General features: G+C 41.6%; 1 protein-coding gene across 1 annotated transcript in view; it reads right to left on the minus strand.

Annotated features, from left to right (window-relative positions):
• The window catches only part of LOC135538718 (RNA-binding protein 33-like), a 47,151-nt gene that overhangs the window by 20,238 nt on the left and 4,875 nt on the right, over positions 1-22,038 (minus strand). Inside the window, 6 exon segments of the mRNA XM_064964624.1 lie at positions 8,836-9,056; positions 9,279-9,459; positions 18,552-18,659; positions 20,322-20,577; positions 20,710-20,780; positions 21,329-21,377. Coding sequence (XP_064820696.1) covers positions 8,836-9,056; positions 9,279-9,459; positions 18,552-18,659; positions 20,322-20,577; positions 20,710-20,780; positions 21,329-21,377 — 886 coding nt within the window.

A 22,038-nucleotide genomic window follows, 5' to 3' on the forward strand; every position in this document is an offset into this window, starting at 1 on the left:
ACACATTACATGTGGCATTTATACTTTTTTCAGTATAGCTTTGTGTAAAACAATTTGTAAAAATAGAGAAGATTAACGGCTAAAGGGAAGTGCCCAGAGGGACAACGCACTGTACATATCTGATATTAGAGAAGCTTCCATTGAAGAACAAAATCCGGGTTCTATTGGATAAATAACTCTCCAACCACGTGATGGCAGGCAATGTATTGCCATAGCAAGTGAGTTTAGTTGTCACTAACAATTTATGATCAATAACATCAAAGGCTGCACTGAAATCTAACAATACAGCACCAACTATCATGTTATTATCCTTTTATTTTAACCAAATCAGTCATCTGAGTCAGTGCAGTACTGTTGAGTGCCCTATATGCATGCTGAAAGTCAGTAGTTATTTGGGCAAACACAATTCTCTCCGTCAATTTCCTAAGAACAGATAGCAAACTGATTGTGCAGCTGTTAGAACCAGCAATGGGTGCTTCACTAATTTTAGGCAGTGGAATTACTTTAGCTTCATTCCACACCTGTGGACACACTCCTTTAGGCTTTGGTTAAATATATACAGTGGCTTGCGAAAGTATTCACCCTCCTTGGCATTTTTCTTATTTTGTTGCCTTACAACCTAGAATTAAAATAGATTTTTGGGGGGATTGTATCATTTGATTTCCACAACATGCCTACCACTTTGAAGATGCTAAATATTTTTGTGTGAAACAAACAAGAAATAAGACAAAAAAAACAGAAAACTTGAACATTCATAACTATTCACCAGCCCCAAAGTCAATACTTTGTAGAGCCACCTTTTGCAGCACTTACAGCTGCAGGTCTCTTGGGGTTCGTCTCTATAAGCTTGGCACATCTAGCCACTGGGATTTCTGCCCATTCTTCAAGGCAAAACTTCTCCAGCTCCTTCAAGTTGGATGGGTTCCGCTGGTGTAATCTTTGCAATCGTTAAAATCATACCACAGATTCTCAATTGGATTGAGTTCTGGGCTTTGATTAGGCCATTCCAAGACATTTAAATGTTAATCCATAAACCAGGGTTGGGCCCTTCAGTGGGGCCTTTCAGAACAGGTGTATATATACACTCAGATCATGTGACACTTAATTTAAGTCCACCTGTGTGCAATCTAACTAATTATGTGACTTCTGAAGGTAATTTGTTGCCCATATCGTATTTAGAGGCTTTATAGCAAAGGGGGTGAATACATATGCACATACCACTTTTCTGTTTTTGAAACAATTTTTTAAATTTCACTTCACCAATTTGGACTATTTTGTGTATGTCCTTCACATGACATCCAAATAAAAATACATGTATATTACAGGTTGTAATGCTACAAAATAGGACAAACGCCAAAGGGGATGAATACTTTTGCAAGGCACTGTAGCAAATAGGGGTGGGAATAAAGTCTGCTACCATTCTCAATAGTTTCCCATTAAAGTTTTCTATACCTGGTGGTTTATCATTATTGATGGATAATAGTTTTTCCACCTCTCCCACACTAAACTTGACCAAATTCAAAACAGCAATTTTAGTCTTTCATTACTACATATTAGAGGTCGACCGATTAATCGGAATGGCCGATTAATTAGGGCCAATTTCAATTTTTCATAACAAATCCATTTTTGGACACCGATTATGGCTGATTACTTAACACTCCACGAGGAGACTGCGTGGCAGGCTGACCTGTTACATGAGTGCAGCAAGGAGCCACGGTAAGGTGCTAGCTAGCATTAAACTTATCTTATAAAAAAAACAATCTGAACATAATCAATAGATAAACTATTAATATCAACCATGTGTAGTTATCTAGCTTGTCCTGCGTTGCATATAATCGATGCGGTGCCTGTTAATTTATCATTGAATCACAGCCTACTTCGCCAAACGGTTGATGTTTTAACAAGCACATTAGCGAAAAAAGCACCTGGCTTAAATGGTGCCTCTAGAGACAAAACCTCTCTCATCGTCACTCAATGCCTAGGCTTACCTCCACTGTACTCACATCCTACCATACCCTTGTCTGTACATTATGCCTTGAATCTATTCTTCCACGGCCAGAAACTTGCCACTTTTACTCCCTGTTCCGAACGCACTAGACGACCAGTTCTTTTAGCCTTTAGCTGTACTCTTATCCTACTCCTCCTTTGTTCCTCTGGTGATGTAGAGGTTAACCCAGGCCCTGCAGCCCCCAGCATCACTCCCATTCCCCAGGCGCTCTCATTTGTTGACTTCTGTAACCGTAAAAGCATTGGTTTCATGCATGTTAACATTAGAAGCCTCCTCCCCAAGTTTGTTTTATTCACTGCTTTAGCACACTCCACTAACCCAGATGTCCGAGCCGTGTCTGAATCCTGGCTTAGGAAGGCCACCAAAATTCCTGAAATTTCCATCCTTAACTATAACATTTCGCAACATAGAATTTCCAAAGGGGACAGCGTTGCAATCTACTGCAGAGTTCCGGGTCTGTGCCCAAACAATTCGAGCTTCTACTGTTAAAAATACACCTTTCCTGAAACAAGTCCCACACTGCTACCGCTTGTTATAGACCCCCCTCGGCCCCCAGTTTGAGGGAAGTTCGCACTGTTAAGTGACCTAAACTGGGACATGCTTAACACCCCCGGCCGTCCTACAATCTAAGCAAGATGCCCTCAATCTCACACAAATCAAAGAACCTACCAGGTACAACCCTAAATCCGTAACCATCGGCACCCTCTTAGATATCAATCTGACCAAACTACCCTCTAAATACACCTCTACTGTCTTCAACCAGGATCTCAGCGATCACTGCCGCATTGCCTGCGTGCGCACTGGGTCCGCGGTCAAACGACCACCCCTCATCACTGTCAAATGCTACCTAAAACACTTCAACGAGCAGGCCTTTCTAATCGACCTGGCCCGGGTATCCTGGAAGGATATTGACCTCATTCCGTCATTAGAGGATGCCTGGTTGCTCTTCAAAAGTGCTTTCCTCTCCATCTTAAATAAGCATGACCCACTCAAAAATTGGAGAACTAAGAACAGATATAGCCCTTGGTTCACCCCAGACTTGACTGCCATTGACAGGCACAAAAACATGTGGCGTTCTGCATTTGCATCGAATAGTCCCCGCGATACGCAACTTTTCAGGGAAGTCAGGAACCAATATACAGTCGTGGCCAAAAGTTTTGAGAATGACACAAATATTAATTTCCACAAAGTCTGCTGCCTCGGTTTGTATGATGGCAATACAATATACTCCAGAATGTTATGAAGAGTGATCAGATGAATTGCAATTAATTGCAAAGTCCCTCTTTGCCATGCATGCAAATGAACTAAATCCCCCCCCCCAAAAAAAAATCCACTGCCACAAAAGGACCAGCTGACATCATGTCAGTGATTCTCTCGTTAACACAGGTGTGAGTGTTGACGAGGACAAGGCTGGAGATCACTGTCATGCTAATTGAGTTTGAATAACAGACTGGAAGCTTCAAAGGGAGGGTGGTGCTTGGAATCATTGTTCTTCCTCTGTCAAGCATGGTTACCTGCAAGGAAACATGTGCCGTCATCATTGCTTTGCACAAAAACGGCTTCACAGGCAAGGATATTGCTGCCAGTAATATTGCACCTAAATAAACCATTTAACAGATCATCAAGAACTTCAAGGAGAATGGTTCAATTGTTGTGAAGGCGGCTTCAGGGCGCCCAAGAAAGTCCAGCAAGCGCCAGGACTGTCTCCTAAAGTTGATTCAGCTGCGGGATCGGGGCACAACCAGTACAGAGCTTGTTCAGGAATGGCAGCTCAGGAATGGCAGCAGGCAGGTGTGAGTGAGGCAAAGACTTTGAGGATGGCCTGGTGTCAAGAAGTGCAGCAAAGAAGCCACTTCTCTCCAGGAAAAACATCGGGGACAAACTGATATTCTGCAGGGATTGAACTGCTGAGGACTGGGGTAAAGCAATTTTCTCTGATGAATTCCCTTTCCGATTCTTTGGGGCATCCGGAAAAAAGCTTGTCCGGAGAAGACAAGGTGAGCAGTATTGTGCAGCAGTCTTCATCGACCTGGCCAAGGCTTTCGACTCTGTTAATTGCCACATTCTTTTCAGCAGACTCAATAGCCTTGGCTTCTAAAATGACTGCCTCGCCTGGTTCACCAACTACTTCTCAAACAGAGTTCTGTGTGCCGGACCTCTGGCAGTCTATGGGGGTGCCACGGGGCTCAATTCTCGGGCCGACTCTTTTGTCTGTATATATCAATGATGTCGCTCTTGTTGCTGGTGATTCTCTGATCAACCTCTACGCAGATGACACCATTCTGTATACATCTGGCCCTTCTTTGGACACTGTACTAACAAAGCTACAAACGAGTGTCAACACCACACAACTCTCCTTCCATGGCCTCCAACCGCTTTTACATGCTAGTAAAACTAAGCGCATGCTCTTCAACCGATTGCTGCCCGCACCCTCCCGCCCGACTAGCATCACTACTCTGGACGGTTCTGACCTAGAATATGTGGACAACAACAAATACCTAGGTGTCTGGATAGACTGTAAACTCTCCTTCCAGACTCCCATCAAGCATCTCCAATCCAAAATTCAATCTGGAATCGGCTTCCTATTTCACAACAAAGCCTCCTTCACTCATGCCGCCAAACATAGCCTTGTAAAACTGACTATCCTACCGATCCTTGAATTTGGCGATGTAATTTACAAAATAGCCCCCAACACTCTACTCAGGAAACTGGATGTCGTCTATCACAGTGGCATCCGTTTTAATCACCAAAGCCCCATATTCTACCCACCACTGCGACCTGTATGCTCTCATTGGCTGGCCCGCACTACATATCCGTCGCCAAACCCACTGGCCCCAGGTCATCTATAAAAGTCTTAACTAGGTAAAGCCCCGCCTTATTTCAGTTCACTGGTCACCATAGCAACACCCACCCGTAGCAGGCACTCCAAAAGGTGCATTGCACTAGTCATCCCCAAAGCCAACACTTACTTTGGCTGCCTTTCCTTCCAGTTCTCTGCTGCCAATGACTGGAACAAATTGCAAAAATCTCTGAAGCTGGAGTCTTATATCTCCCTCTCTAACTTTAAGTATCAGCTGCCTGAGCAGCATACCGATCACTGTACCTGTACACAGCCAATCTGTAAATAGCACACCCGACAATGTCATCCCCATATTATTACTTACCCTTTTGCACCCCAGTATCTCTACTTACACATCATCATCAGCACATCTATCATTCAGTATTAATGCTAAATTGTAATTATTTTCACCTCTAGGGCCTATTTATTGCCTACCTCTACATTTGCACTCACTGTACATATATTTTTCTATGTTTCTTTTCTGTATGTTTGTGTAACTTGTTGTTTTGTTGCACTGCTTTGCTTTATCTTGGCCAGGTCACAGTTGTAAATAAGAACTTGGCCTACCTGGTTAAATAAAAGGTGAATAAAAATGTTCCCTCATCCTGTTTCAAAACCATGGAGGAAGGTTGTATGATCAATTCTCAATCCCTAGGCTTGCAGGCCCCTGGCCGAGAAAGCATCTCTTTATTCATGCTTTGTCCTGTTCTGTAATCTTAGGATCTATATGCTTAGAATAATGCCTTGTAATGCTTAATGCCTTGTTTATAAATCCATTCATTGTACAATGTTAATTAAATATCTGCCTTTGACAGACCATTTTCATACCAATTCTTGCTAGTCAACGTCAACTCATTGCCTAATGCTAGCTTGTATATTTTATTGCATCTTGTAGATCTTTATTGAGTCAGATAATGTTAGGCTATTCCATAGTCTAATTACGAGTTGCATGTGATGTATATATAATATACTGTATAAAAACATGTCAAATATTGATGCCCCCTATAGCAGTCCCAGCCTCAAGGAATAACTACATCACGGGCTGTGTTCAAGCTGTAAAATAAACCTTGCTAGCTAGTTAACAGCTAGGCTAGCTACTATGCCAAGCAGCTCTTCATTCTAACTTTTGGTGTGCAGGATCCCTGAAAATAAAAGAGAGCCGCTCACTCTAGGAGCTCAGATGCAAAAATGTAATACTAACGTTTCGACAGCCAAGCTGTCTTCATCAGGGTATTATCACAAACACTGCGGGATGACTCGTTTATATAGTGTCAAAAGACACAGGTGTCTGTAATCATGGCCAAGAGTGGCCTAATACCATTGGTTAATAATCAAATATTAAAATGTCATACAAAGAACAGCATACAAACAAATGGATAGCATACGATCATAGATGAATTTGACTACACAAGTTTACAAACAATTACAATGGCAAAGTCACAATAATCACAAGAATGGCTTCAGATCAAAGTCTACGTTGAGACCGAAGGGCGCAAGGGTCTTTAAAGATCCAAGCAGCCTCTCGTTTTAACAATAAATTATCAAGGTCACCCCCTCTCCTAGGGAGGGTGACATGTTTGATGCCAATATAACGCAGAGACGAAATCGAGTGGCCTGCCTCCAAGAAGTGGGCCGCAACTGGATAAGTAAAGTTTTTACACCTAATGGTGCTACGATGCTCTGAGATGCATACTTTTAATTTGCACTTTGTTTTACCTACATAAATTTACCACAAGGACAAGTTATAAGATAAATAACTGCCTTAGTGGAGCACATAATAACACCTTTTATTGGGATCGATTTCCCTGTTTGTGGGTGTTTGAAGGAACTAATTTATAAAGTGCCATTGCATTGAGCACAGCCATTACATTTGTAATTCCCATCCAGTAGGCAGGATCCCTGGACAGATAGTGGTCGGAGCAACTGAGGCTAACTGAGTTGCAGGATCCCCCCCCCCCCAAAAAAGGGAACAAGTAACCAAACTTTTTCATTCGAATAATTTTCAAAACATAACGTTCAAAACATCAACCGAGCTATCCCTCCTTCCACGTTCAACAAGTGACCTTCAACCTTCCAAGGCGTTGCATACAGTTGAAGTCGGAGGTTTACACACACCATACCAAAATACATTTAAACTCAGTTTTTCACAATTCCTGACATTTAATCCTAGTAAAAATTCAATTTTAGGCCAGTTAGGATCACCCCTTTAAGAATGTGAAATGTCAGAATAATATTAGAGATAATGATTTATTTCAGCTTTTATTTATTTCATTACATCCCCAGTGGGTCACACGTTTACATACACTCAATTAGTATTTGGTAGCATTGCCTTTTAAATTGCTTAACTTGGGTCAAAGGTTTTGGGTAGCCTTCCACAAAAAGTTGGGTGAATTTTGGCCAATTCCTCCTGACAGAGCTGGTGTAACTGAGTCAGGTTAGCAGGCTTCCTTGCTCGCACACGCTTTTTCAGTTCTGCAGACAAATTTTCTACAGGATTGAGGTTAGGGCTTTGTGATGGCCACTCCAATACCTTGACTTTGTTGTCCTTAAGCCATTTTGCCACAACTTTGGAAGTATGCTTGGGGTCATTGTCCATTTGTGAGACCCATTTGCGACCAAGCTTTAACTTCCCGACTGATGTCTTGAGATGATGCATCAATATATCCACATAATTTTCCTTCCTCACGATGCCATCTATTTTGTGAAGTGCACCAGTCCATCCTGCAGCAAAGCCCCCCCACAACATGATGCTGCCACCCCGTGCTTCACGGTTGCGAAGGTGTTCTTCTGCTTGCAAGCATCCCCTTTTTTCCTTGGTCATTATGGCCAAACAGTTCTATTTTTGTTTCATCAGACCAGAGGACATTTCTCCAAAAAGTACAATCTTTGTCCCCATGTGCAGTTGCAAACCATAGTCTGGCTTTTTTATGGTGGTTTTGGAGCACTGGCTTCTTCCTTGCTGAGCTGTCTTTCAGGTTATGTCGACATAGGACTCGTTTTACTGTGGATATAGATACTTTTGTACCTGTTTCCTCCAGCATCTTCACAAGGTCCTTTGCTGTTGTTCTGGGACTGATTTGCACTGTTAACACCAAGGTACGTTCATCTCTAGGAGACAGAACGCGTCTCCTTCCTGAGCGGTATGAAGGCTGCGTGGTCCCATGGTGTTTATACTTGCGTACTATTGTTTGTACAGATGAACGTTGTACCTTCAGGTGTCTGGAAATTGCTCCCAAGGATGAACCAGACTTGTGGAGGTCTACATTTTTTTTTCTGAGGTCTTGGCTGATTTCTTTTGACTTTCCTACGATGTCAAGCAAAGAGGCACTGAGTTTGAAGGTAGGCCTTGAAATACATCCACAGGTACACTTCCTAAAGCCATGACAATTTTCTGGAATTTTCCAAGAAGTTTAAAGGCACAGTCAACTTAGTATATGTGAACGTCTAACCAACTGGAATTGTGATACAGTGAATTATAAGTGAAATAATCTGTATATAAACAATTGTTGGAATAATGACTTGTGTCATGCACAAAGTAGATGTCCTAACCGACTTGCCAAAACTATAGTTTGTTAACAAGAAATTTGTGTGGAGTGGTTGAAAAACGAGTTTTAATGACTCCCTTTAATGACAACCTAAGTGCATGTAAACTTCCGACTTCAACTGTATATGGACAAACATCTTAAATGGACGGATTATATGCTTCAAGAGATGTCTAATAATAAAAAGGCCGCGAGAAACTAAATCCAATATGCCATCACAATGGCATGTGACAACAAGAAAACAATTGTCTCCATAGCTGTGCCTTATTAGTTTTGCAAGTAAACATTGCGACAATGTCAAGTAAGCATAGCTTTAAATCGTCTTGCACACATACACTCAAGTAAGCTAATCGTAAACAATTCTATAATTTAAAAAGTGACATTACAGAATATAAAGAGATAGATAATCCTTTTATATTGTATCAGATTATTTTAATAAGATGTACCTGCATGCCCATATGTAGAGGCACCATTGGGAGCCTCAGGTCATTCATTCGTCCTCTTCCTCCACCAAAGTCTCCCATCCCAAATCCGGGGAACCTCCCTCTTAATCCTCGACCTCTGAATCCTCCTCCATCTCCTCCTCGGCCTCCAAAGCGGCCCTGCTTCCTCTGGCGCTCCTTCTCCTCAAACTCCATCAGGCCTGCTTTGGCCTCTTCAGACAGCTCTGGAGGGCAAAACAAATCCCCACAAGGTTAACATTAGAACATTCAAATACAAGCCATTCAGAATGACTTGCTCAAGCTGCACTTGAGCATTTTCTTTTGATCCAAACAGTTTAGGTACAGGAGTTAAACTTGAAATGCCCTTCAACCAAACAACATAACCAAACAAAACACAAAAATATATTACAGTTTATATAACAGTCGAAGGTTGTACATAAATGTACCTAATGTTTCAGGAATGTTCCGTCTTTTGGTTCCCGCATCCGCCAGCCGCACAACACCAGACGTGACATCTTTACGCTCCGTTTTGAAACGCAACCGGCCAGACTCTCCATCGTCGTCTTCCTCTTCATCCTCGTCTTCCTCCTCCTTCACTTCTTCCTTTGGCTCTACTTCATTCTCAGCCTTTAGAAATATAGGGATCATCTTAGCCATCAGATACAGGTAACTACCAAAATAATGGAACACAAAAAACAAAAACAAAAAAAGCGATACAATGTTATATTGAAAGCAGGTGCTTCCACACAGGTGTAGTTCCTGAGTTAATTAAACAATTAACATCCCATCATGCTTAGGCTTATGTATACAAATGCTGGGCAGGCCATTATTTTGTACCCATATCCCCCCAAAAAGGAGGACGATGTCCCTATCCACAAGACAGGAGTGGTTACTGAAAGGGTTGATGAGCATGAAAACACTGTAAACCATATGCCATGGCCGTCTCAGCGTTCTCCACCACCATCAACAGGACATCAAATGATGGAATTTCTCGTGGAAGAATGGTGTTGCATCAAGTGTTGTCACAATACAATACCAGGCCAAGTATCACGATACAGAGTAGTATCACAGTACCATGTGGCCTAGCGTCCTGCTCGCCCCATCATGTACAAGTGCTACACAAAATCCTGTCACTGAAATTCACTCTTCTACTCAATACAACACATTGAATTGAACTTGTTCAGTGGATAATAGAATACTGCAGAGTGGGGCAAAAAAGTATTTAGTCAGCCACCAATTGTTAAAGTTCTCCGACTTAAAAAGATGAGGCCTGTAATTTTCATCATAGGTACACTTCAACTATGACAAACAAAATGAGAAAAATCCAGAAAAATAACATTGTAGGATTTTTTATGAATTTATTTGCAAATTATGGTGGAAAATAAGTATTTGGTCAAGAACAAAAGTTTCTCAATACTTTGTTATATACCCTTTGTTGGCAATGACAGAGGTCAAACGTTTTCTGTAAGTCTTCACAAGGTTTTCACACAATGCTGCTGGTATTTTGGCCCATTCCTCCATGCAGATCTCTTCTAGAGCAGTGATGTTTTGGGGCCGTTGCTGGGTAACACGGACTTTCAACTCCCTCCAAAGATTTTCTATGGGGTTGAGATCTGGAGACTGGCTAGGCCACTCCAGGACCTTGAAATCCTTCTTACGAAGCCACTCCTTTGTTGCCCGGGCGGTGTGTTTGGGATCATTGTCATGCTGAAAGACCCAGCCACGTTTCATCTTCAATGCTCTTGCTGATGGAAGGAGGTTTTCACTCAAAATCTCCCGATACATGGCCCCATTCATTCTTTCCTTTACACGGATCAGTCGTCCTGGTCCCTTTGCAGAAAAACAGCCCCAAAGCATTATGTTTCCACCCACATGCTTCACAGTAGGTATGGTGTTCTTTGGATGCAACTCAGCATTCTTTGTCTTCCAAACACAACAAGTTGAGTTTTTACCAAAAATGTCTATTTTGGTTTCATCTGACCATATGACATTCTCCCAATCTTCTTCTGGATCATCCAAATGCTCTCGAGCAAACTTCAGACGGGCCTGGACATGTACTGGCATAAGCAGGGGGACATGTCTGGCACTGCAGGATTTGAGTCCCTGGTGGCGTAGTGTGTTACTGATTGTAGACTTTGTTACTTTTGTCCCAGCTCTCTGCAGGTCATTCACTAGGTCCCCCCGTGTGGTTCTGAGATTTTTGCTCACCGTTCTTGTGATCATTTTGACCCCACGGGGTGAGATCTTGCGTGGAAGCCCAGATTGAGGGAGATTATCAGTGGTCTTGTATGTCTTCCATTTCCTAGTAATTGCTCCCACAGTTGATTTCTTCAAACCAAGCTACTTACCTATTGCAGATTTAGTCTTCCCAGCCTGGTGCAGGTCTACCATTTTGTTTCTGGTGTCCTTTGACAGCTCTTTGGTCTTGGCCATAGTGGAGTTTGGAGTGTGACTGTTTGAGGTTGTGGACAGGTGTCTTATACTGATAACAAGTTCAAACAGGTGCCATTAATACAGGTAACGAGTGGAGGACAGAGGAGCCTCTTAAAGAAGTTGTTACAGGTCTGTGAGAACCAGAAATCTTGCTTGTTTGTAAGTGACCAAATGCTTATTTTGCAAATAAATGTATTAAAAATCCTACAATGTGATTTTCTGGATTTTTTTTCTAATTTTGTGTCATAGTTTAAGTTTACCTATGATGAAAATTACAGGCCTCTCGGCTTTTTAAGTGGGAGAACTTGCACAATTGGTGGCTGACTAAATACTTTTTTGCCCCACTGTACATGCATGTCATTGTGGCAGTAAGGGGGAAACTTGCCTAGTTAAATAAATGTTCAAAACTGAAAACGGCATGAAACCTTTACTCGAGTTAACAGACACACACCCTCCCTCCCCCACACACACACCGTCTCCCCTTGCTCTCAAACTCACACCACTCTCTCGCTCTGCCACAAACACTGCTCCCAACTTTTAAAAGGTTAGGCACCGAACAAAATTTAAGGAGCACCAGAAATAAATAGATTATTGATATAGTTTAGGCTTACATTAGGCCAATATGAATCCTACCTTTGAAGCGTATCATGAGTAGCAGACCCTTTTCCTTTCTTCCTGTGCCAATGAAATTTGCCCAAAACTACTGTCAAGTTACCAGGTTGTTAGCTAGCTAGGTAACATAACCGAAAAACGTCATTTGTTATCAAACCAATAATCAGTGACCGGGGATTAGTTCAAAAAAATGGGACACGACATGGTTTGTGAAATGATTTTAAAATGCACGCATATCCCGATAAAAAAAGGCATCTCTGGTAATATGGGTCATACTGTTTATGCTAGTTTTCTTTGCTGTAAAGCTGCAAACATGGCTGTCCATTTTTCCCTCTGGCACTCAGAAGCCGCATGAAGGTGATCTTGCAAAGTCTACTCAGACTGACTTTTGCACTTTCTTATAACAGGTGATGAAATGATGCAATGCATCAACATCGCTGGCTGTGCGCTCTGCTCCAATGTAACAAATGTACAAATCTAACAACCTTAGAATCATCTGGGTCTGCATCCCGCTCACCATCAAGGTTAAATTACACTGAACAAAAATATAAAACATATATAAAAAGTGTCAGTGTCAGTTCCATGTTTCAAGAGCTAAAATAAAAGATCCCAGAAAGATTTCATAAGCACACAAAGCATCTCTCAAATTTTGTGCATAAAGATAATCCATCCACCTGACAGATGTGGCATATCAAGAAGCTGATTAAACGTCATGATCATTACACAGGTGTACTTTATGCTGGGGACAACAAAAAGCCCTCTAAAAAAAATGCAGTTTTGTCACAACAATGCCACAGATGTCTCAAGTTGAGGGAGAGTGCAATTGGCATGCTGACTGCAGGAATGTCCACATAGCTGTGCCAGAGAATTTAATGTTAATTTCTCTACCATAAGCTGCCACCACAATCTTTGTAGAGAATTTGGCAGTACATCCAACTACAGACCACAAGTAACCACGCCATCCCAGGACCTCCACATCCAGCTTCTTCACCTGCGGGATCGTCTGAGACTAGCCACCCGAACAGCTGATGAAACTGTGGGTCTTCAAACAAAGAATTTATGCAAACTGTCAGAAACTGTCTCAGGGAAGCTCAACTGTGTGCTCGACGACTGCAGTTTGGGGTCATAAATGACTTCATTGGGCAAACACTCACCTTCATTGGCCACTGGAGAAGTGTGCTCTTCAAGGATGTTGTGAACAGAGTTCCCTATGGTGGTGATGGAGTTATGGTATGGGCAGCTATGGACACAATTGCATTTTATCGGTGGCAATTTGAATGCACAGAAATACCGCGATGATCCGTGAGATCCTGAGGACCATTGTGCCATTCAGCTGCCGCCATCACCTCTCAGCATGATAATGCACGGCCCTATGTCACAAGGATCTGTACACAATTCCTGAAAGCTGAAAATGTCCCAGTTCTTCGACGGCCTGCATACTTACCCAATGAGCATGATTAGGATGCTCTGGATCGACGTATACGACAGAGTGTTCCACTTCTGCCAATATCCAGCAACTTCGCACAGCCATTGAAGAGGAGTGGGACAACATTTCACAGGCCAATCAAAACAGCCTGATCAACTCTATGTGAAGGAGACGTGGGGCATTGCAAGATGCAAATGGTGGTCACACCAGATACTGACTGGTTCTGATCCACGCCCCTACCTTATTTTAAGGTATCTATGACCAGACGCATATCTGTATTCCCAGTCATGTGAAATCCATAAATTAGGGACCAATCCACTGATTTCCTTATATGAACTGGATCTCAGTCAAATCTGCATTTATATTTTTGTTCAGTGTATATTTTAAAAGCTGATGGAGGAATAGATGCGCATGAAGAGCAGACAGAGAGAAGCAGGTGAGTGAGCAATGATTACAGGACTGATAACAGCTGCCACACGTGATATACACATGAGTGAAGTGGATATTAATGGCCCTGCGCATACAAGAGACTAGTGGCTATTGCTTGAATTCAACTGAATTTATAAACATTCACCAGCAGGATCTTTAGGTCAGTAGGGATGGAAAAATATGGTAGTATCATATGAAACGGTACTACGGTATAAAACAATATATTGGTGTCAAAAGTATCGTGACGTTTTGGTACCGTGATACCGGGGCGGCAAGTAGCCTAGTGGTTAGAGAGTTGGACTAGTAACTGATAGGTAGCAAGATCGAATCCCCGAGCTGACAAGGTAAAAATGTGTTTCTGCCCCTGAACAAGGCAGTTAACCCACTGTTCCTAGGCCATCATTGAAAATAAGACTGTGTTATTAACTGATTGTGCATAAAGGGAAAAAAATAAAACAAAAAATACATTTTAAATACACCATGCAACACTAATCGTATCCCTCCTATAGAATTCCAGACAATCTATGCCAAGGTGCACTGAAGTGGTTCTGGCCCAACGCTCTGTTAAGACACTATGTTGGTGGTCCCTTTTTTTGGGCAGTTACCTATACAGCATACGGATAGTGTTCTTGCAGGCCTATAAACTGCAACCATGTCTTACTTGAACATCTGGCGCATTATCAGATTTCACAGTACTTCACAAAAGACGTAAGTCTAAAGTATAGAATAAGCTACAAACAACATTAGCATAAATTATACATTGTCCATAGCAGAATTGCAGCCATTGACTCAATGCAAGGCACCAAAGAGGCATCAGAGAGAGAGGGGCTTTGATTTATTGGTTAGTGTCTGTGACCCAAATGGCACCCTCTTCCCTATATAGTGCACTACTTTTGACCAGAGTCTATTTGTTGTGCATTATATAACAGGGATCAACATTAACGCTTGTCCTCTTGTCCAGGTACAAGTTTAAATAAATAGTCGGACAAGAATATAGATTTAAAATATATATATATATATATATGCATTAAAAAAAAAATCTTTAATAACATATAACAATTATTAGATCAGAGAAGCCAATAATTGGATCAGAGATGCAAATATTGAAATAATATTCAAATCTATTTTTCCATGTACATAAATAATTATCCTTCATTATATTTGTCAAACATGATTAACATCTAAATGGTCACAAGACCAGAGATTGAAGGACAGTGCCTGTTGTGCACCACACATCACCCACCTTGAATCTGAGCGGAGGCGGTCCGCTATTAGAAAATGATTCAACAATAACCTTCATTGTTTTAAAACTGGACAGTTTATGAAGCACGTCTTTCTTCAGAAAGTATTCACACCCCTTGACTTTTTCCACATTTAGTTGTGTTACAGCCTGAATATAAAATGATTTTGTCACTGGCCGACACAAATTAACCCAAAGTGGATTTTTTTTTTTTTTTTTACATTATTACAAATATAAAGCTGAAATGTCTTGAGTCAATAAGTATTCAACCCGTTTGTTATGGCAAGACGCAATAATTTCAGGAGTAACAATTTGCTGAACAACTTACATAATACATTGCATGGACTCACTGTGTGCAATAATGGCTTATAACCTGGGATAGGGCCTGAATTTCCGCCTGATTGACGTTCCCAAAGTAAACTACCTGTTACTCAGGCCCAGAAGCCAGGATATGCTTATAATTGGTAGCATTGGATAGAAAACACTTTGAAGTTTCTAAAACTGTTAAAATAATGTCTGAGACTAAAAGAATTGATACGGCAGGCGAAAATCCGAATAAAATCCAAGCAGATAGGCGTCCCGCTATCCCTAATGAACATTACCCAGTCACTACAAAAGATACAGGGGTCCTTCCTAAGATAACCACTCAACGATTTCATCACGAGACCAATGGTGACTTTAAACCAGTTTAATGCCTGTCAAAAGAGAAAACTGAGGGTGGATCAACATTGTAGTTACTCCACAACACTAAGCTAGAGCGTGAAAAGGAGGAAGCCTATACATAATACAATTTTTCCAAAATATGCATCCTCTTTGAAACAAGGTACTAAAGTAATACTGCTAAAAATGTGACAAAGCAATTCACTTTGTGTCCCGAATACAAAGTGTTATGCGTGTTGTTGGATCTGCCCCAAACGTAACTGAGTACCACGCCATATTTTCAAGCAGAGTGGTGGCTGCATCATGTTATGGGTATGCTTGTAATTGTTAAGGACTTGGGAATTTCAGGATAACAAAAGAAATGTAATAGAGCTAAGCACAGGCAAAACAAATTGGTTCAGTCTGCTTTCCACCAGACACTGGAAAATTAATTCACCTTTCAGCAGAACAATAACTTAAAACACAAGACCAAATCTACACTGCAGTTGCTTACACAAGACAGTGAATGTGGTCAATTATCAGTTTGACTTAAATCTACATGAAAATCTATGGCAAGGATTGAAAATGGTTGTCTAATAACGAACAAACAATTTGACAGATATTGAAGAATTTTGAAAATAATAAATGGGCAAATATTAGACAATCCAGGTGTGCAAAGCTCTAAAAGACTTGTGTGAATACTTACATAAATTATACAAAAATGTTTCACAGTGTCATTATGGGGTAGTGTGTGTAGATGGATGTTTTATTTATTTTTTAATCCAAGCTGTAACAACAAAATGTGGGATAAGTAAAGGGGAATTAATACTTTCTGGAAGGCACTGTACATTGTTTCAAAGTAGCCTGGCCAAAATATGACCATAGAAATTGAGGGAATTATTTTATAAAACACTTAATATGCCATTGAAACTAGCATTTTTCCAATGCCATATTAGGTTTCAAATCAACATTTTATTGTCCAGCAGCCAAAGGCATAATCCTTGTCATATCAGTAAACAACACTAATTGATGCATCTTTAGGTCTCTCCTCTTAATTTCTAACAGATATTTTCATCTCTGTCACATGAAACCACTCATGCGTGCGGTACACTTTTGATAAGTGCGTTCCCGCTAATTGCATGTTAGAACATTCGCCAAGCTTACAGTCTTATGTGTATTGTTGAGCTTATAATATGAATAAATAAAACTTTAGCAACATTTGAAGCTCAATGGTCTGATCTGTTGCATCAGCATCATTGATATTTTTTCACATAAACTCAGCAGAAAAAAGGAACGTCCCTTTTTCAGGACCTGCAAGTTCCCAGACATTTCTGGGGGGGAATGGCCCTAGCCCTCACCCTCTAATCCAACAGGTCCCAGACGTGCTCAATGGGATTGAGATCCGGGCTCTTCGCTGGCCATGGCAGACCACTGACATTCCTGTCTTGCAGGAAATCACTCACAGAACGACAATGCCATACTGCTCATGCTGGAGGGTCATGTCAAGATGACCCTGCGGGAAGGGTACCACATGAGGGAGGAGGATGTCTTCCCTGAAACGCACGGAGTTGAGTTTGCCTGCAATGACAACAAGCTCAGTCCGATGATGCTGTGACATACCGCCCCAGACCATGGCGGACCCTCCACCTCCAAAACGATCCCGCCTCGGTGTAACGCTCATTGCTTTGACGATAAATGCGAATCAGACCATCACCCCTGGTGAGACACAACCGCGACTCGTCTGTGAAGAGCACTTTTTGCCAGTCCTGTCTGGTCCAGCGACGGTGGGTTTGTGCCCATAGGCGACGTTGTTGCCGGCGATGTCTGGTGAGGACCTCAGTACAGGCATTGCAATTCATTGCCCTGGCCACATCTGCAGTCCTCATGCCTCCTTGCAGCATGCCTAAGGCACTTTCATGCAGATGTGCAGGGACCCTGGGCATCTTTCCTTTGGTGTTTTTCAGAGTCAGTAGAAAGGCTTCTTTAGCGTCTTAAGTTTTCATAACTGTGACCTTATTTGCCTACCGTCTGTAAGCTGTTAGTGTCTTAACTACAGTTCCACAGGTGCATGTTCAGTAATTGTTTATGGTTCATTGAACAAGCATGAGAAATGTTGTTTAAACCCTTTACAATGAAGATCTATGAAGTTATTTAGATTTTTACGAATTCTTTGAAAGACAGGGTGCCTTGGTGGAAGAGTGGGGTAACATCTCACAGCAAGAACTGGCAAATCTGGTGCAGTCCATGAGGAGGAGATGCACTGCAGTACTTAAAGCAGCTGGTGGCCACACCAGATACTGACAGTTACTTTTGATTTTGACTCCTCCTTTGTTCAGGGACAGATTATTCAATTTCTGTTAGTCACATGTCTGTGGAACTTGTTCAGTTTAGGTCTCAGTTGTTGAATTTTTTATGTTCATACAAATATTTACACATGTTAAGTTTGCTTAAAATAAACACAGTTGACAGTGAGAGGATGTTTCTTTATTTGCTGAGTTTATGTGCAGTGGTTGTATGAATTTCAGATCTGCCGTCCAAGAGTCCGTTTTGAACCTTAGACATATTTTTGGGGGTCCTCTCCAGGAGAGCCTTAAAGGGGCAGTGTTTAATTTTGAGACGAGTTTGAATATAAGAATCCAATAGTGTAACCTACATTTTTCTCTGTTTCTCTATGGTAAAAAAAGATAGTAACACATTTTATTTTGTAAAGTGGTTTCTTGCATCATACAATGATGTAAAAATGGTGTTACAGACCACAAATTATTTTGGGGGACAAGCGACTTGAGCTTTTGGACAAGTTAGAAATAAAAATATTAAAAAGTCCTACGTGTCCAAAGGACAACTGGCTAAAATGTAAAGTCCTGTATAAGGAATATAGAGGGAAGAGGGTGCCATTTAGGATGCAAGCCAGTGAGTGAAGGAGACCCGTTCTGTTCCTACCTCTGTGTCTGCGAGCTGAGAGACCTCCTCCTCCTCTGGGGCTTCCTGTTGCGCTGCCTGCTCCTCCTGCTTTTCTCCACCTCCATAGCTTGGTGAGTAATCATCCGCCTACAACAACAAGTAGAGAGATCCAGAGTCAATATTCAAAATAGGCTAAGTGTCATAGATGTATTGTACATTCTACCATCCTATTATGGCTCATATTTACTATCAATGCTAGCAGGATATTAACACTGGCCTGAGATTACAGCCTGTGTGGGTTTAGCCGAACTTTATCCCCATGGAAATGTGAAAGGAATAACGCTTGAACCAAAAATACTGCAGCGCTTCCTTTTAATGAAAATATTAACAGCGAGCATAAAAGGAGAAAACATTGAACTGTTATGGGGGGTTTAGAAAGGGGGAGCCTCTTGAATTAACATAACAGTGGGAGAAGGCTTTGTTACCAATTCCTGACGGCATTTGAAATTCTATGAGATGTAAATGTTTGACATGATATACAGAAATGTGGGGGGAGATAGAAACGACCTCTGGATCAGTGATGGTGAAAATATCATCACGCTAGCTACTGCTTTAATGGCCCACTCTATAAGTTCACGACTCAATGCCAGGAGGAACATCCCACACAGGAAGCTGACTGCAGTTTCACGGTGCCAAAACCCGGGATTCCAGTTATATGATAATTCCGTTAATAATAAAAAAAAAGTGTTGGCTCTCCAACGTGTACTTGATATACCATGTGGTCACAACTCACGTAATTACACTCATTTCAAAACATACTTCCAGTGAGAAGCCACGAGGTGATTCATGACTGTCAAATGAGGTCAGCGTGTAGGTCGCAGGACAGTGTTTGGTGTTCTACACCATTAACCTGCCAACCCAAAACATAATATTGCAGACCTGTTGCAGCAGAAGAATAGACGGACAGACTGTCCCGAGGGAACAGAAAGGAATTAATCCTTTAAAACTGTTCCACATGTTACCTCTGAATACCACCGCAAACAGAAGTATTTAAGCCCGGGCAGTTGAGTGACCTTGTAAACATAGTTATTACACACAAATGTGCTCTGCGTACTCACTGGGGTTTTTCAAAGTAAGTATGAAGTAGAACCGTGCAACCCTACTTAGAATATCAAAGGTTTTATCTTCAGTGTGTAAAAAAAAAAAAAAAAGTGAATGCTTCTTTTGTCAGGCATCACACCTTAGGAAATAGGACTATAACAGACATCACATGGATCTAGTCTTATCTTTTCCCCTCTTCACTCTTGTCTTAGGGGTTTGGGAAATAACTAGAGGAAATCGCATCAATCATTTCATCACACTTCAGGACTGTATGTTGTCCTTAGGAAGGTCAACAATCTTTCCATCAACGTGCGACTTTATCAGAGTCGAGCGCCCGATATAAAAGCCCCCCCGCGTTAACCTCGGCCGATTGGCAGCGCGTCTTCCTCGCACAAAGTGGCCTTAGCCAGACAAATATACAGGGCTCAATGGCACCAGGCGTCACAGCCGACAGACCCCAGAGCATTACCTACCTACTGCCAAACAAGATGTCAACACCAACTTTGTCAACAAAAGGAGAAATCAACTGGCAGAGAGTGATAATCCCCCCCCCCCACACCTTCAACCCCTATCCAATGCACATCCCCTTTAGCGTCCCCTGAATATATTTGATACGTGCCCCCTAAAACCTGAGACAGGGAAATAAATGTAAGTTATCGTTTCAAGATGCAATGGAAGAAAATAGAAAGAGGGGAGACGAGGACTCACTTGAAATTCATCATCTAGAGGCTCATTGATTTGAATGTCTAACACTCCGTCGCCCCCAGCATGTTCTCCTGAGTATTCCATTTGGCCGTCTGGTATCTCCATGTCATTGGGCAGGCTGTACTCGTCCATGTACTCTCCCCCCTCCTGCTGGTAGCCCCCCTCTATATCTCCTATATCTCCTTTTTCTGGGTAGTCTATGGGGTTCACCTGCTGGTCAAATTCGCATAGAGTAGCATTGAGGCTAACGCCGTGGCCGCTGAAAGGGCAAAAATAAACACAATTATAAACAAACAACACTGTAGCTCAAAAATTGGCACATCAAGTGTCTAAAGACTAAGTATGGAAAAGCAAGTATCATGATCAGACAACGTGGATACAATTTACTTACATGTTTTGATCTTCTTCATCGCTTTGTAGAAGGTCATCGTTCAATTCCTCATCTGACACTTCTGAGGGATCCTGAAAAAAACAAGAAAAACAAGCCAGAAATGGATCAGTATGTTTTAGCTCATGTTGTTTATTCCTTGCAAGCCCAGGCTTTAAAATGGCAAGGTCGACTATAACACAACTCCCGAATATCAACCAAAGGTTACATTATGATTGAATGTCCAGGCCTACGCATGTTCAAATCGGATTGCTAATCTAACAGATTAAGTCAATATTTGAATCAATAAAATTGTGAGTTTAAATAAACATGGGGGGGGGTTTCCTCCAGTCCAAAAGTATGCTTTATTCCCATGTGGTGAAGGCAATCTGGGCAGGTTAAGATACTTTATTTTGCCCACTGTACTTCCTCCTGGTTCACATCAATAAACACCCCTGTGTTGGGAGCCCCCTTTCAAAAGATTACTGCAAAATCCCACGTCACTGTGAAGTCTATGGGATCTAGGCTATTTCACCAATCCTACAGCTGGTAGGCTACATTAATAACGGCATGCATAATAGGTTAGCATGGCAGAGGCATCTATGAATCACAAACAGAAGCCAGGGAGAGTTCTTTGTCTTACCTTTTTGGCTGTCAGCCAATCCTCCTCCAGCAAATCACTCTCAAGATCACTTTAAGAGAAGAGATCAACCAAGTTAGCCAGATAAAAGGAGCTACGCTGACTCGGTTTACAAAGCTAGGTATTGGTCTACTCTCCACGGATGTCTACAGCTAGTCTAGACAAGATTATTTAATGAAGCCTAAATTATCATTCCCATGAGCAAGGCCGGGCAATAGGCTACATTCTTACACGGCATGTTTACGATAAGCAGATGCCTATGTTCCACAATATTTACACTAGGCCTGACTCTGCAAGGCCCGTATAGTAGCGATAGAAATGTTGTTCTCATAGACTGCAGTCACTGTATCATTCCTGGGTCATGTTCAGTTGGTCCCAAACAGGAGAAAGCACTTCAAAATGTACCACCTCAAATACTCTCTTACCAGGTTCTCTCATAAAAACCTACATCATATTCAGATCATAAGCTCATTATCGTCATATTGTTTCTTAGTGTTGTGAAAATTGTTTAGTCTAAATTACAACAGTATCCTTTTTGTATATAATCGCCAAGCTCCATTCATGAGCACACGTTGTGACAAAGTCTCCGCAAGAGAAAGTCTCTGCCTAAAATCTAAAATATTTTGTGCATGAGTTATGGGCTTCACAGTTGGAGTAATACTGTACTAGTATAGCCTAATGTCAGAGGACAAGCCCAAAACTGAGTGCAGTAA

Source organism: Oncorhynchus masou, unplaced genomic scaffold (genome assembly GCF_036934945.1).
Source record: "Oncorhynchus masou masou isolate Uvic2021 unplaced genomic scaffold, UVic_Omas_1.1 unplaced_scaffold_38___fragment_6___debris, whole genome shotgun sequence".
In the NCBI taxonomy this organism is placed as follows: domain Eukaryota; kingdom Metazoa; phylum Chordata; class Actinopteri; order Salmoniformes; family Salmonidae; genus Oncorhynchus; species Oncorhynchus masou.